At 37.3% G+C, this 11984-nt stretch overlaps 2 protein-coding genes across 8 annotated transcripts in view; one reads left to right on the top strand and one right to left on the bottom strand.

The window, feature by feature from the left end:
* Positions 1-1059: 1059 nt before the first annotated feature.
* Positions 1060-3822, top strand: LOC127416499 (DNA-binding protein inhibitor ID-2-like). The gene is made up of 3 exons (XM_051655903.1): positions 1060-1472; positions 1746-1806; positions 2672-3822. The coding sequence occupies exons 1-2, from the start codon at positions 1149-1151 to the stop codon at positions 1800-1802; spliced, it is 381 nt and encodes a 126-aa protein (XP_051511863.1). The 5' UTR covers positions 1060-1148; the 3' UTR covers positions 1803-1806; positions 2672-3822.
* A 135-nt stretch (positions 3823-3957) lies between these two features.
* LOC127416485 (kinase D-interacting substrate of 220 kDa B) overlaps positions 3958-11984 on the bottom strand; it is a 31937-nt gene continuing 23910 nt past the window's right edge. The window contains exons 25-30 of one of the 7 annotated variants that reach the window (XM_051655880.1): positions 10916-11038; positions 9368-9397; positions 7764-7901; positions 7576-7674; positions 6613-6843; positions 3958-6504 (exon numbers count right to left, since the gene is read on the bottom strand). In XM_051655880.1, coding sequence (XP_051511840.1) covers positions 5398-6504; positions 6613-6843; positions 7576-7674; positions 7764-7901; positions 9368-9397; positions 10916-11038 — 1728 coding nt within the window. In that variant the 3' untranslated portion in view covers positions 3958-5397. The other 6 variants (XM_051655879.1, XM_051655881.1, XM_051655882.1 and 3 more) reach the window with 6 other exon arrangements.

Raw genomic sequence — 11984 nt, forward strand, 5'->3', positions numbered from 1 at the left:
AAGACTGTGCACTGCTATAACAAAGATTGAGGGTTTAGTCCCAGGTAGAGGTGACCCAGAGACTACACTTGCTGATCCTGCTATTATCAGGATTGTGTCCACAAGCAATGCACTTGACCCATTGACTTGAGAGCAGAACTGTACCTGCAAATAGTGCACTTTGGTGATTACATTAGACTAAAAGTGTCAAGCCAAGTAAACAATGTTTATTTGTTGAGCATGACTGATGAGGTGACAATTAACAAATGCGCAAACTGAGACTAAGGAAAAAAGGGACAGGCTGTAATGTGCTGCAGGTGCGCACGGGCATCAGTTAAACCTTAATAATTTTAGTTTGTAACTGGAACAACATGAGAGTATAAGAGTAATGAGAGTATGACACAACTCTGAAAGTCAAAGAAGGTAACCGGGCGCCGAAAGTACAAGCTCCAAGAGTTTCTCTGAATAAGTGACGTCATGAATCTGGCGCAGAGAGTCGCGAGCTCAGTGCAACACGCTCTCGTCACAAAATCAGCTCCCTTGCCTTTACACTTGACTTGCTTTATTAGTTCCACGGCCTGCATTCTGAGGGGCCGTTCACACCGGAAGTGTTTTTAGTCTACGTAAACATGTGCTAGACGGCCGTCTTTGATTTTTCAGCGTTTCGAGACACCTAATATTGCCGCAAGATGTCCTGAAATCCATGCAACGGGGATGGAGAGTAGCACAGTTGAACTTTGCGCTTTCAAAATGTAAACAAACACAACATATATAAAATAATAAAAATAGCTTTTATAAAGATGTGAGACATGGCAAATATGTGTCCCCTGCAAAAGCACTACGTTCTAATATAAAACTATGAAAAGGGACTGCATGTTATGTTGTTAGTATCTGATCTGCACACAGTTGCTCAGATACTCAGCGCGAGGAAAGAATGCAGAGGATGTGGGAGGTTTCTCACGTGCCGCAACTTTGGCCAATGCTGACGCCGCGGTTCACAGAGTGACGTCTCTTCATTGACCAATCCGATTCATTCTTTATCCCTTACAACAAACCCAGCTCGGTTGCTATATAAACGAATTGACAACAAGCTTCGGTAAGGCTTTGAGCGGAAAGCTGTGGAAGAATCGCATGCAGTAAAATTAAACGAGAACATCAGTATATCCACTATGAAGGCGGTCAGTCCGGTGCGGTCCATAAGGAAACCTGCCTTCCATTTTTCGGAGCATAATCTTGGCATCTCGCGGAGCAAGACTTCCCTGGACGACCCGCTCAGTCTACTGTACAACATGAATGACTGCTACAGCAGGTTGAAGGAGCTCGTGCCGAGTCTACCGCAGAACAAGAGCGTGAGTAAAATGGAGATCTTGCAGCATGTCATAGATTACATTCTGGATCTTCAGATCGCACTGGACCAGAACCCGCTCGGACAGGGCCCCCCAAAAAAGACTGTCAAATCACTCGGCGCTGATATCAGCATCATCTCTTTCCAGGTAAGGCAAGTTTGTTAAACACATCCCATAGTGGTAACTCAAAATTATTAATATAGGTATAATGAAAAGGAAGCATCATGTTAAATCACCAGAAATCGTAATTAAAATAAAATTTGGAATACAGACAAATGCAATGTGTATCCAGAAAACGGAGGCCAGCCAGTATATAAATCTATATGCCTGCAGTAATGCGTAAAAGTGCACAAAAGTTACGTGTATTTTTTTCCTGGGCAGCTACAGTGAAAATAATTGTTTGCCTCTGTTAATTAACAGCCCAGTAACCCTCAAAGAGATATCAACTCAGATGACCTCATAACCCTATCTCGTTGACATGGTAAGTTGGATGTTCTACACTGAGCTCGATAGTTCCACGTATGATCAAACATATGAAGTTGTAACAAAGTTAAACTTGGCCAGTTTGGGCTGTTTGCCAGTTGCACACCTGTTAATTTTTTGCATGCTGTAGAACTACTATAGGCTACTTGATCAAAACATCACTGACGACTAAAAACAACAACAACAACAACAACAACATAGGAACAATATGTTTTAAGTTAGTTATCAAACGTTGTATAAAGCTTAACACTGAACACTTGCGCTGTAATTTTTGCACATTTAAACACATATGACTAGTCTATATATTTTGTATTTTTTCATATGATTTTCACTGTAAATGTTATCTGCTATTTCTACCTCATTCATTGTCAGTTTGCTGTTTACTCATTTGCACTGGCCGGTCTACCATTTGCATCTCTTCTAATTTGCACTTTATCGTTTATTTGCTAGATCATTTATAATACATATATTATATATATTGCTATTTGCACTTCTGGTTGGATGCTTCTATATTTCACTGGCTCTGTACTTAGCACAATGACGATAGTTGAGTTTAATCTAATCTAAATGTTATGAAACTTTCATATAAATTATAATAATTTATGATTTTACATGAATTATTGATCTGTTAAGAACTGTATGATGTTTAAGAACTTGTTATAAAGTTGTTATAATGCCCTATGTCTGTCAGATGCCCGACCTCTCCATCTGGAGCTGTATGGGATTGCCCGGTATTTCACTAGTGTTTGGTTTTAAAAAAAAAAAAAAAGTCCTGCGGCTTCCTCCCTGGCGCCAGTCTGTCCGGATCTCTGTCCTTTTGCCTTCTCTAAACACGTCTCTCTCTCTCTCCCAATCTTTTGCAGGTGTTTCGGTCATGGAGCAAAAACAGGACCTTTTTGTGTTTTCTTTCTTTCTTTTTTTTTTTTTTTTTTTTTTTTTGGTCCGGTGTCATTCGCCTGGACTTCGTCTTGAATGACAAGGATTTCCCTCAAATGGACATAAAAAGATTCTGAGCTGACTTCGAACTTTATATTCTTTCTTTCAAAGGAAGATTAAAAAAGACTGGAGACATTTTAAAGGAATTAAGTACGCAAGCAATGTCAAAAATCAGGATCTTTGCTTTTATGTTGATAAGGTGTTGCGCAAATCGAGAGCGCGTTTGAACACCTCTAGTTCGTCACAGGCTGCGGACATTGTAAAAATGTACTATTATTTTCTCTTTCTGCTGGAAGTGTGGTGTTTATAATATTACAGAAATTTTATAATTAGAACGTAAATAGCACTTTTATACATAATTAAATGCTAAGTATGATGTTGGTGACCTAGACTGAGATATAATTAACGATCCAGTGTTTATATTGTATTTTTTTTTTTTTAAATACATAAAGCATATTAACTTAATATCCCTATAGAGGCTGTAAAGCTCTACTCTCGTGTTATGAAGTTTGTTTTGTTATGTGAATGCAATCGAGTCATGTTCAGGGCGTGTGCTCTCATAATTGACCTTTTTCACACTCCGGGTTTCGGAATGCGGAAGTAAATGTTTGCAGGGTAAACTTCGACAGCGGTGAATGGGAGATCACAGCGAATATTATTTTTACTTACCCATTTGCTCCAAGACCAAAAGAAAAAAATCCACTATTACGTTTGAATGACTTTCCAGAAGAGTTAAAAAATAGAGAGCGGTGAATTAAGATGATGCCAAATTTACTGTCACTCTCTCAGCAGCTGCAATAGACATCCCCTCACAGCTTTGGGAATTCGTTTTTTAAAACTAATTTCAGGGTAATACAACACAAAGTATAATGTTATAAATTTACACTCAATATTTAAAAAATGTATAATATATATATATATATATATATATATATATATATATATATATATATATATATATATATATATATATATATATAAAAAGAGAGATTTACGATGATAAATAAGGCGGAAACGCGTCATCACAGTCTGTGAAAAAGGTCTATTATAATGCACAAGCTACTGGTGCCACCCATCTGTAACTCACGATGCTAAATTAAGTTTACTCATAGCAAACCGTTTCTCGGAAAACATTACTTTTCGAGTGTATATAGAATAGCAAAATGACTGATTTAAATACTTTTTTCCTCTTAAAAAAGACTCAAGGATGACATGCGGTCAATGTGCATTTATTTCATTGCATATAGAAGACAAGCATCACAAAACACGTTTTACCTTTAAAGACAGTTATCAATAGTAGTTGACTGCTAAAGACTAACATCATAGGAATGGGGGAGGGGTAACCTCACAAAGTGGTGAAACTCATGAACATTAATTAGGTTGTGTGCAGATAGTGTCAATTTATCTTTTATTGGTTATATAAATAGTCATTCTTGATGACAGTGTCAAACACTATAATAAGTATTTTTCATTTTTAATTTGATAACTTGATCCATGCATCCATCACTCTCAGTAATGGGATTTTGTTAATCAATGGATACTGTAAATACACTAATCTGTAAGACATTAGCCAGAACGGCTGACTGGTCTCAAGGTGATGTTTTCACCTCTAGAATGAGTTCCAGGTTCTAATTCACCCTAATTTAACTTTTTAATTTAATGAACGAAAATTTGATCTGTACATCAGTAAATGTATATCATGAGCAGGGACACATCTGTTTGCATTCTGCTCAGTGATTTAACTTGAAAGGAGTGTGAGCTGTGCAACAGTGGAAGGAGCACCACCCTCTGTCACTCACTGATTACAGCTGCAACGAGCACTCATAACTTTAAAAATTATAAACTAACGCTGGATCGCCACTTCTTATAACACATACAAACGAAATGGAAACTCCTGCTCAAGAACTGGAGATGTTTCTTCTGCATTAGACACTTAGCTGATGAAAGCTATTTCAAAAAGTAGTGAGGAAAAAATTGGAAAAGGCAAAAAGTTGTAGGGACACGTCCCACCCGTAAATGACACCTATTATCGTAGGGCATGCAGTTCCTACCGGCTAATTTAATACTCACTGCAGTCTGACACATGCTTGTCACTGCTTACTACTGTCACTACAGCACAAGGACAGCTTGTACGCATGCAATAAACAACTCAATACAGCACATTTCAAAGCCATATTTATGATTCCTTTGAGGAGAATGACTACACAAACTTTGAATAGGAGCAGTGTTTAATGCCTTTCAATGTCTTTAAATTAGTTTATCAATTCTGCTGAGTTTCATCATAACAAAGGTCCTATAAATCTTTTCTTTTGAGAGACTACTGAAACTTTTCCTACAGCTGTGATTCTGAAATGCTTTATAGCCATTGTTTAGTTTGTCCATTGAACTGTATTTAGCGAGGCTGACATGTACAAGTTATTGAGCTGTTACTACTGTATGGAAATGGCACTTATACGCACTTAACTATAACTGATGAATTACTAGGTGACGGAATATGTGAATAAACACCACTTCAACTACACTAAGCATTTAGAAAAGTCACAATTGCCCACCATTACACATATTTAAGCATTACACTAAACATGCACTGACACCACAATATAGGACATTAATTGGCCTAACAAGACCAGACTCCATCAGATCCAGACGTTGCCTACAGGATGCTCTCTCGTTCCTCGCCAAAGGTGACCATCTCAGAGGACACTTTGAGGATTTCAGGGGGATCTCCAGGGTTAAGCCCCCTCTTCAGATGCACCACACGGACGTTCTCATTTTGAGTGGTGGTGGAAGTGGTGCTGGAACCAGGAGTTATGATGACATCACTGCCAGTGGTGGTGTTGGAGCTATCTTTGGGCTGACGAACATTGTTTCCTTGTTGGGCGTTGGTGTTGTTATTGAGGGTGGTGTTGCTAGGTATTCGGTTTAGGTTGTAGCTCTTGGAGGATGGCCAGCTCTCCTCAGGGCTGCTGGCCAGAAGACTGCACTGGTCCTCAGAGCAGATGGACATGCGGGTGATAGCTGGGTCTTGTAGGCCACTCAGACTACTAGGCAGTTCTCTCTTTTGGGTCGAATTCTCCTCATCCAGCTCGATTAGGTTAGCCCTCTCAGACTGTGAAAGGTCAGCTTCTTCATCTTGAAGAGAATGGTTAGGTGAGCTTTCGTTAGAGCGGACACCTGAGTCAGATGAATCCTTCTTGTCTGAAAGGTAATCCTTACCTTTGGTCAAAGATCGATCACCAGCCTCAGAGGATTTAGCCTCAGGTTTCTTTCCATCCTTAAGCAGAGGGGCACTGTCAGATTCCTCTGACTCTTCATCATCACTGGTCAGTTTCTGGTAACGTAAACCACCACCAGCAGCCTTCAGTTTCAGATCGGCACCTTGGAAGAGGCTCACCTTCTCTCCAGATGTTTTGTGTCCCAATAGAGACTTTGATGACCCATGATCAATCTTCTCGTCTTCTTCTGTTATGGGATCTAAAGTATCTGCTGAAGCGTAGTCAGAATTATCTGTTGCTGACTTGCTGCTCCCTCGTTTTGAAACAGATTTCCGCCCATCCTGGTCACCATCTTTCCTCTTGTCATCAGAGTTAGAGTGCTGGCCAGGCTTCTCCATTCCTATCTCAAGCTGAGCCATTGAAGTGATGTATTCCTGATATGCATTAAGGTACTCTGCCTGCTGCTTATCTGTTAACTGGCAAATTTCATTAGAGGACTCCTGAGAGTTGAGGCTGGACATGCTAGGCGTACGGTGAGTGGTGGCCTACAGAGGACAAAAGATAGTGGGATACTTATTATGTATGCCCAAATAAATGTCTAAAATGGAATGGCTTGGTAGAGGTCTTACAAGAACCTGAAAAGAAACACTTACCATCCATGTGGGGTTGGCTTGCCTTGGAGGCTCATCCAAGCCCACATTACTGAGCTCCTCGAAGCTGAGGTTAAAGTTATACATGGGTGAGGTGTCTGTGTTGCCAGCTCCTCTGTGAACGGATGTTCCAGTATGCCTGCAAGGCTCCACATGACCAGCCATGCTGCTGCCCTGCTCACTTGGAGCTTCCTCATGTAGGATCTGGCTCTCCACATGACGTAGCTCCATCACCTGCATAACACCACATCCATTAGACTAATATCTGGTGGTTAATGTTTATGTCGAGATACTTAAATACAACATAATTTGACAGTGGCTAGTTGTGCACATCAAAGCACAGATGTTTGTTTGCACTGCATACATTTTCTTAGTATGTTTCTTGTTATCCAGTAAAACTAAATCTTTACTAATTTTAAACATCTAAAATGACATAAGTTTAAGATTTTAAATCTTGTTTTCAGAGTTATCTAACAAAATTAAGTGAGATTTATGCTTAAAACAAGAAGAAAAAAAAAACTGATCAGTTAAGGAAAAACAAACTTGTCCCGCCTTTTAATATTTTTTTTTTTTACCCCTTTAATAAATATAAACCTATAAACCTCACTTAATTTTGTTAGATAACTCTGAAAACAAGATTTAAAATCTTGAGGTTTATGCTTAAAACAAGAAAAAAACTTTTCCCAAAGGGGTAAAAAAAAATATATTTTTACAGGAAAATGAGACAAAAATCATTATTTTTTGCAGTGTGAACATTGAGGTATTGTATTATATAGGGCAGTCAATCAATAAAAAAATGTTTATCGAATTAATTATATGATGTGCTGATTTAGGCCTATAAAATAACATATTATAATACATTACAATTCAGATAATTCAAATATATTCCATCATACTTTATTGCACATGGTCAAGACAAACAACAAAAAAAGTTATTGTAGATATAACTCAGGAAAAACTACTTACCGTTGTCCTGAAAAGCTGCCAATCTCCAAAATTCATGTTCATCTCTTTCTTCAGCTCATCAAGGTTACATTGAGACAGAACTCTGCCATTTATGTTAGCCTGGGAAATCAAAAATGAGAATTTAGTGCAAAACAATTTTATGTGAGATGTTCTTTTTCTCAGTGTACAATTTCGTATCCACATCTTACCTTCTTAATGGTGGCAGTATACTGAGCCATCATGCTCTGGTCAATGCCTTCGATAAGTCTGACACGTTCGCACACAACATCTGTGCTCATTGAGCCAAGCAGAATTGAAGGGGTGGCTGACACCACGGAAGCAGAGCCCTGATACACACAACAGACCATACAGAACAATTAGTACCACTAAACTACATCAGAACAGTGTGCAAAACAAATTCTCTTAAGTCTCTGAAGACTGCTTTCACAAGGGATTTTAATTACCATGCAGATTGTTAGAAAAGAGTCCAAACTACCCAAGGAGTTGGAAAAGGCCTTGAATTAAAATTCAAGTAAGCGAGGGATCTAAAAGAGGTAGGACTGCAGAGGAAAGTATGCAATGTATTTAGAATGTATTGCTGTTGGTAGGATTTCAAAGAGACCTATACTATTTCAAAATAATGACGTATAGCTACAGCGATAAGTTGCTAAGAAAAAGAAATTAATAATATAAGAAGTTGCTCTCGGAGTTTGTTAGTACTGGAGTGCTGTATCCACCACCATAAAACTTAACATTTGGTATTATGCAGCTTTCAAATAGTAATGTCTAATTATAACAAAACTAAAAGTTGTGACCTCACTATGTGGACTATAAATACAGAATGTGGCACCTGGGTTCTGAACTATTTAAAGTTCTCTGTCAGATTTGTCTCTGATAGAATCCCCAAAAAGTTTAGCATTTAGGCCACGCTATGTGAGAAGCAAAATCTTTCAATGGCTTTTGTGTAAACAGGCATCATTGAAACAAATGCATTACCACAACTAAAAGGGTACAGATAAGACACAGATGGGACTTTTTAATATCTCATGAAGAGATAAGCTTGAGAGATCCTTCTGGAACATGTGGCAGGGGAAAGAGAGGAGTCTGGGGAAGGAGACTGAGTCCAGTTTGATTTGTGACCATCTAAATTATGTTGCATGTCAGCAGTTACAGTGGCCCAAAAAATATTTGGACATGTTTGGGCAGTTAAGCCACAGTTAAAATTTTAAAATGCAAAAATATAACAAAATATTAAACAAAGTAGCATCTCTAAACAATTGATGCCACAGCTTCTCTCAGAACTAACTTACATTTTCAGAGCCATTTTTGCCATTACATCCAACCAGCTAGTGCCAAGGTGATTTTTAGTGGATGTACTGAATGACATCAGTTCCCCACAAGTTCACACAGGTGTCATAGCAAAGTAACCATAGTATCACATTAACTACAGTATTTACATGTTCCACAAGTGTGACAACCATATCTATTATTTTATAATGTAAAACCAAACATATTTTTTTTAGATTATTTTGTTATATAATGCAAAGCCATTCATACACCTACATGTGGCAAAAATGTCCAAATAATTTTTGGGGCCACTGCACCTTTTACTTTCCATTCGGCATCAATACACAAACACCTTACTTCCTCCTTCCCCACTGTGAGTGTGTAAATAACTGTATTTTCCCACAGTGCATGCTGGGGTGTCAGTGTTCAGAGCTCTAGAGTGTGTTAGTGTGTTTGTGAAGGCGTGTGAGGGGGGCAGCATCAGCAGAGCAGCAGAACTTAAGCCGAGTCTAGAAGGATTCAGTACCTGCTTCTTTTTCAAAGATGGTACCTTACCCTGCTTAAGGAGAGAGAGGAGAGGAAGGAAGAAACAAAGGAGGTGAAAATAGTGAGGGAACCACATTCAAATCATGTTGATGATAGAAGGCTGGAGAGAGAGTGTTTATACAGGGAGCAGATGAGTCATTCTCTATAGCATGTGGGAACTGATGGACTGCGGAAGGCTCCGGTGAACATTAAGGCAGCTGGTGTTTGACGTCACTAGTGCAGTAAATGTGTGAACATTGGCAAGTTGCTGCTATTCTCACACAAATGGAGCTTAAATGTACCAAATACAGAACACTGTCTATATGTTTAGAATAAAGAATATGATCATCTATTTATGTCATACATTACACTCTTAGAAAATCAATGAAAGCATTATATCATTAGATTTTATCTGGATCAACAACATAAAAACTGTGAAAACAAAACGTTTATGACAAGGGCTGGGTGATAAATAGTAATATATAAATCAATATTTTTCATCCTTTTAATGATATTCAATTTCTTTCTTTCTTGATATGTATGTATTTTCTCTAAAAATTGCTTACAAGGGCAATTTATCTTTAATCAGAGGAATCATCTTTCCAACCAAACAGTAACTGATGCAAAGTAGATTCAAAATGTTTAATGCAAGAAGAAAAATATGGTATAAATCTAGATAAAAATAATCAAAGCATGTTTTTCCAACTTAAATGAACACAATAATTAATTATAATCATTTTCATTTAAATACACAAATACAGTATATCAATAAAAACGAATAAGCATCAATAATTGTGATAATCTGATTTGTATTATTTTTAATTAATATTTTATTTAATAGTAATTTTATTTTAATAGATTTTTATCATTTTTATTTTTTTATTATTATTAATATTTTTAAAATATGCAAACTGCCAAAGGATTTTTTAATGATACAAAAGAATAGCTTGTGTTTTTAAAAAACACTTTTTATAAAAAAAAATAAATAAATAAAAAAAAAAAAATCAAAATGTTTTTCAATTTTGTTTTTATAGATTCACTGAAATAAATCAAATTTGCAAACTCTAACATTGCTTTTGTTACTGATCGGAGATGCTACTGAAACATCTGTCTTTACAAGTAAGGATTGTGAAACTAGTCTAGCGAGACTTTAGGAAACTTAATGGCCAAACAAAACGTGCATTCAAATCATTGTGATATTTATGATGTTGCTTAATTTTATATCACCAGAAAAATCATTATGAGTATATTTCATGAGCACTGAATGTGAATATTCTATATAATCGCTCAGCCCTAATAATGACACATTTTTACAACACATTTTTAAGAGAGGTAGAGAAGCTTTAAATTCATGTTTAAAAAAAGGAAACATTATCTGCATGGCAAAAGTTATGCGTTAGTTGTGGAAGAAAAGTACATCACCGGGTAAAACTCTTGCAAGAATATCTAACACTAATACCATGCTCTCTCTAAAAACACATCATCTTAGATGTCTACATCTTAGAGGGACTAGAAGATCTAGCAGCTATTGTTCATGACTGGTACTTACGGGTCCATTGCTAGAGTCCCTGGGAAAGCTGGTTTTAATGAATGGACGTGGAAGAACATGAGCAGGGAGGGAGCTGCCAGCATACTGCCGTGGCAGCTGGTATAGATGATGGGGGAAATATGGCTGGGAGACCAAGTGTGGAGGAAAAAAAAAAAGTTTAGGGAATGAAAACAACAGAAAAGCATAAATATGAAAAAGCAAACCTGTAAAATAATGAGGTGTCTAGCACATATTCACTCTCACTCCCTCAAACACACATTTTCACTCTCATTTTCTCAAACACAAATACATGCTCTCTTCAAATGCACAAACATTTAGGGGACTATTGGGAAAATTTACCCAAAAATAAATTCTGTTAACATTTACTCACCCTCATGTTGTTTCAAACCCATAAGACTTCTTTATGTAGAGCACAAATAGCAGCTTGTTAGCCTCAGTCACCATTTACTTTCATTGCATCTTTTTCCATTAAAAAAAAAAAAAAAAAAAAAAAAAAAAAAGGAAAGATGACTTAGGTTAACATTTTTCCTGACATCTCATACGGACAAAGTCATACGGGTGAGGAACAACATGCAGGTCATCCCTTTAAAGTTGTTCATTAGGTGGGATGTAATATGCATAAACATGTAGTATACCCACATAAACACCTCATTTTATTACATCGGGGGGGCTTAAAAAAAAAAAAAAAAAAAAAAGGCTAAACACAAATTAAAAACAAAGTGACAATAAAATGAAGAAAAACAATTATTGGAACACAAGAACAGGGAGATGAATGAAAAATAGTCTGGGTGGGCATGTGGAAAATGTTTGGCATGGGGACTGGAATACTTTAAGGTGTGTGCTTGTCCAAGGGACTTCCCTCATCTATTAAACGAGACGGCATGCCTGGTAAAGCTCCCTGAGGAAAGTTAAGTCTAAAACACGGTTGAGTCATCAATCTTTGCTTGACACTATTTATCAGTTTTAACTGGACCCACTCCACCTCAATGTCCCACAAAGAGCAGAGAAACAGAGCTCCTAATAATAGAAAAATGAATTACAACCAAAACACAGTTTCTGAGCCTTCAGA

This window comes from Myxocyprinus asiaticus, chromosome 25, assembly GCF_019703515.2.
Source record: "Myxocyprinus asiaticus isolate MX2 ecotype Aquarium Trade chromosome 25, UBuf_Myxa_2, whole genome shotgun sequence".
Classification (NCBI taxonomy): domain Eukaryota; kingdom Metazoa; phylum Chordata; class Actinopteri; order Cypriniformes; family Catostomidae; genus Myxocyprinus; species Myxocyprinus asiaticus.

What these genes read in the sequence shown, in the direction of transcription:
- LOC127416499 (XM_051655903.1), top strand. Translation starts at nt 1,149, where the DNA reads ATGAAGGCGGTCAGTCCGGTGCGGTCCATAAGGAAACCTGCCTTCCAT. An exon ending in TCAGCATCATCTCTTTCCAG is followed by an intron (nt 1,473 to 1,745) that starts GTAAGGCAAGTT and finishes GTTAATTAACAG; the next exon opens with CCCAGTAACCCTCAAAGAGA.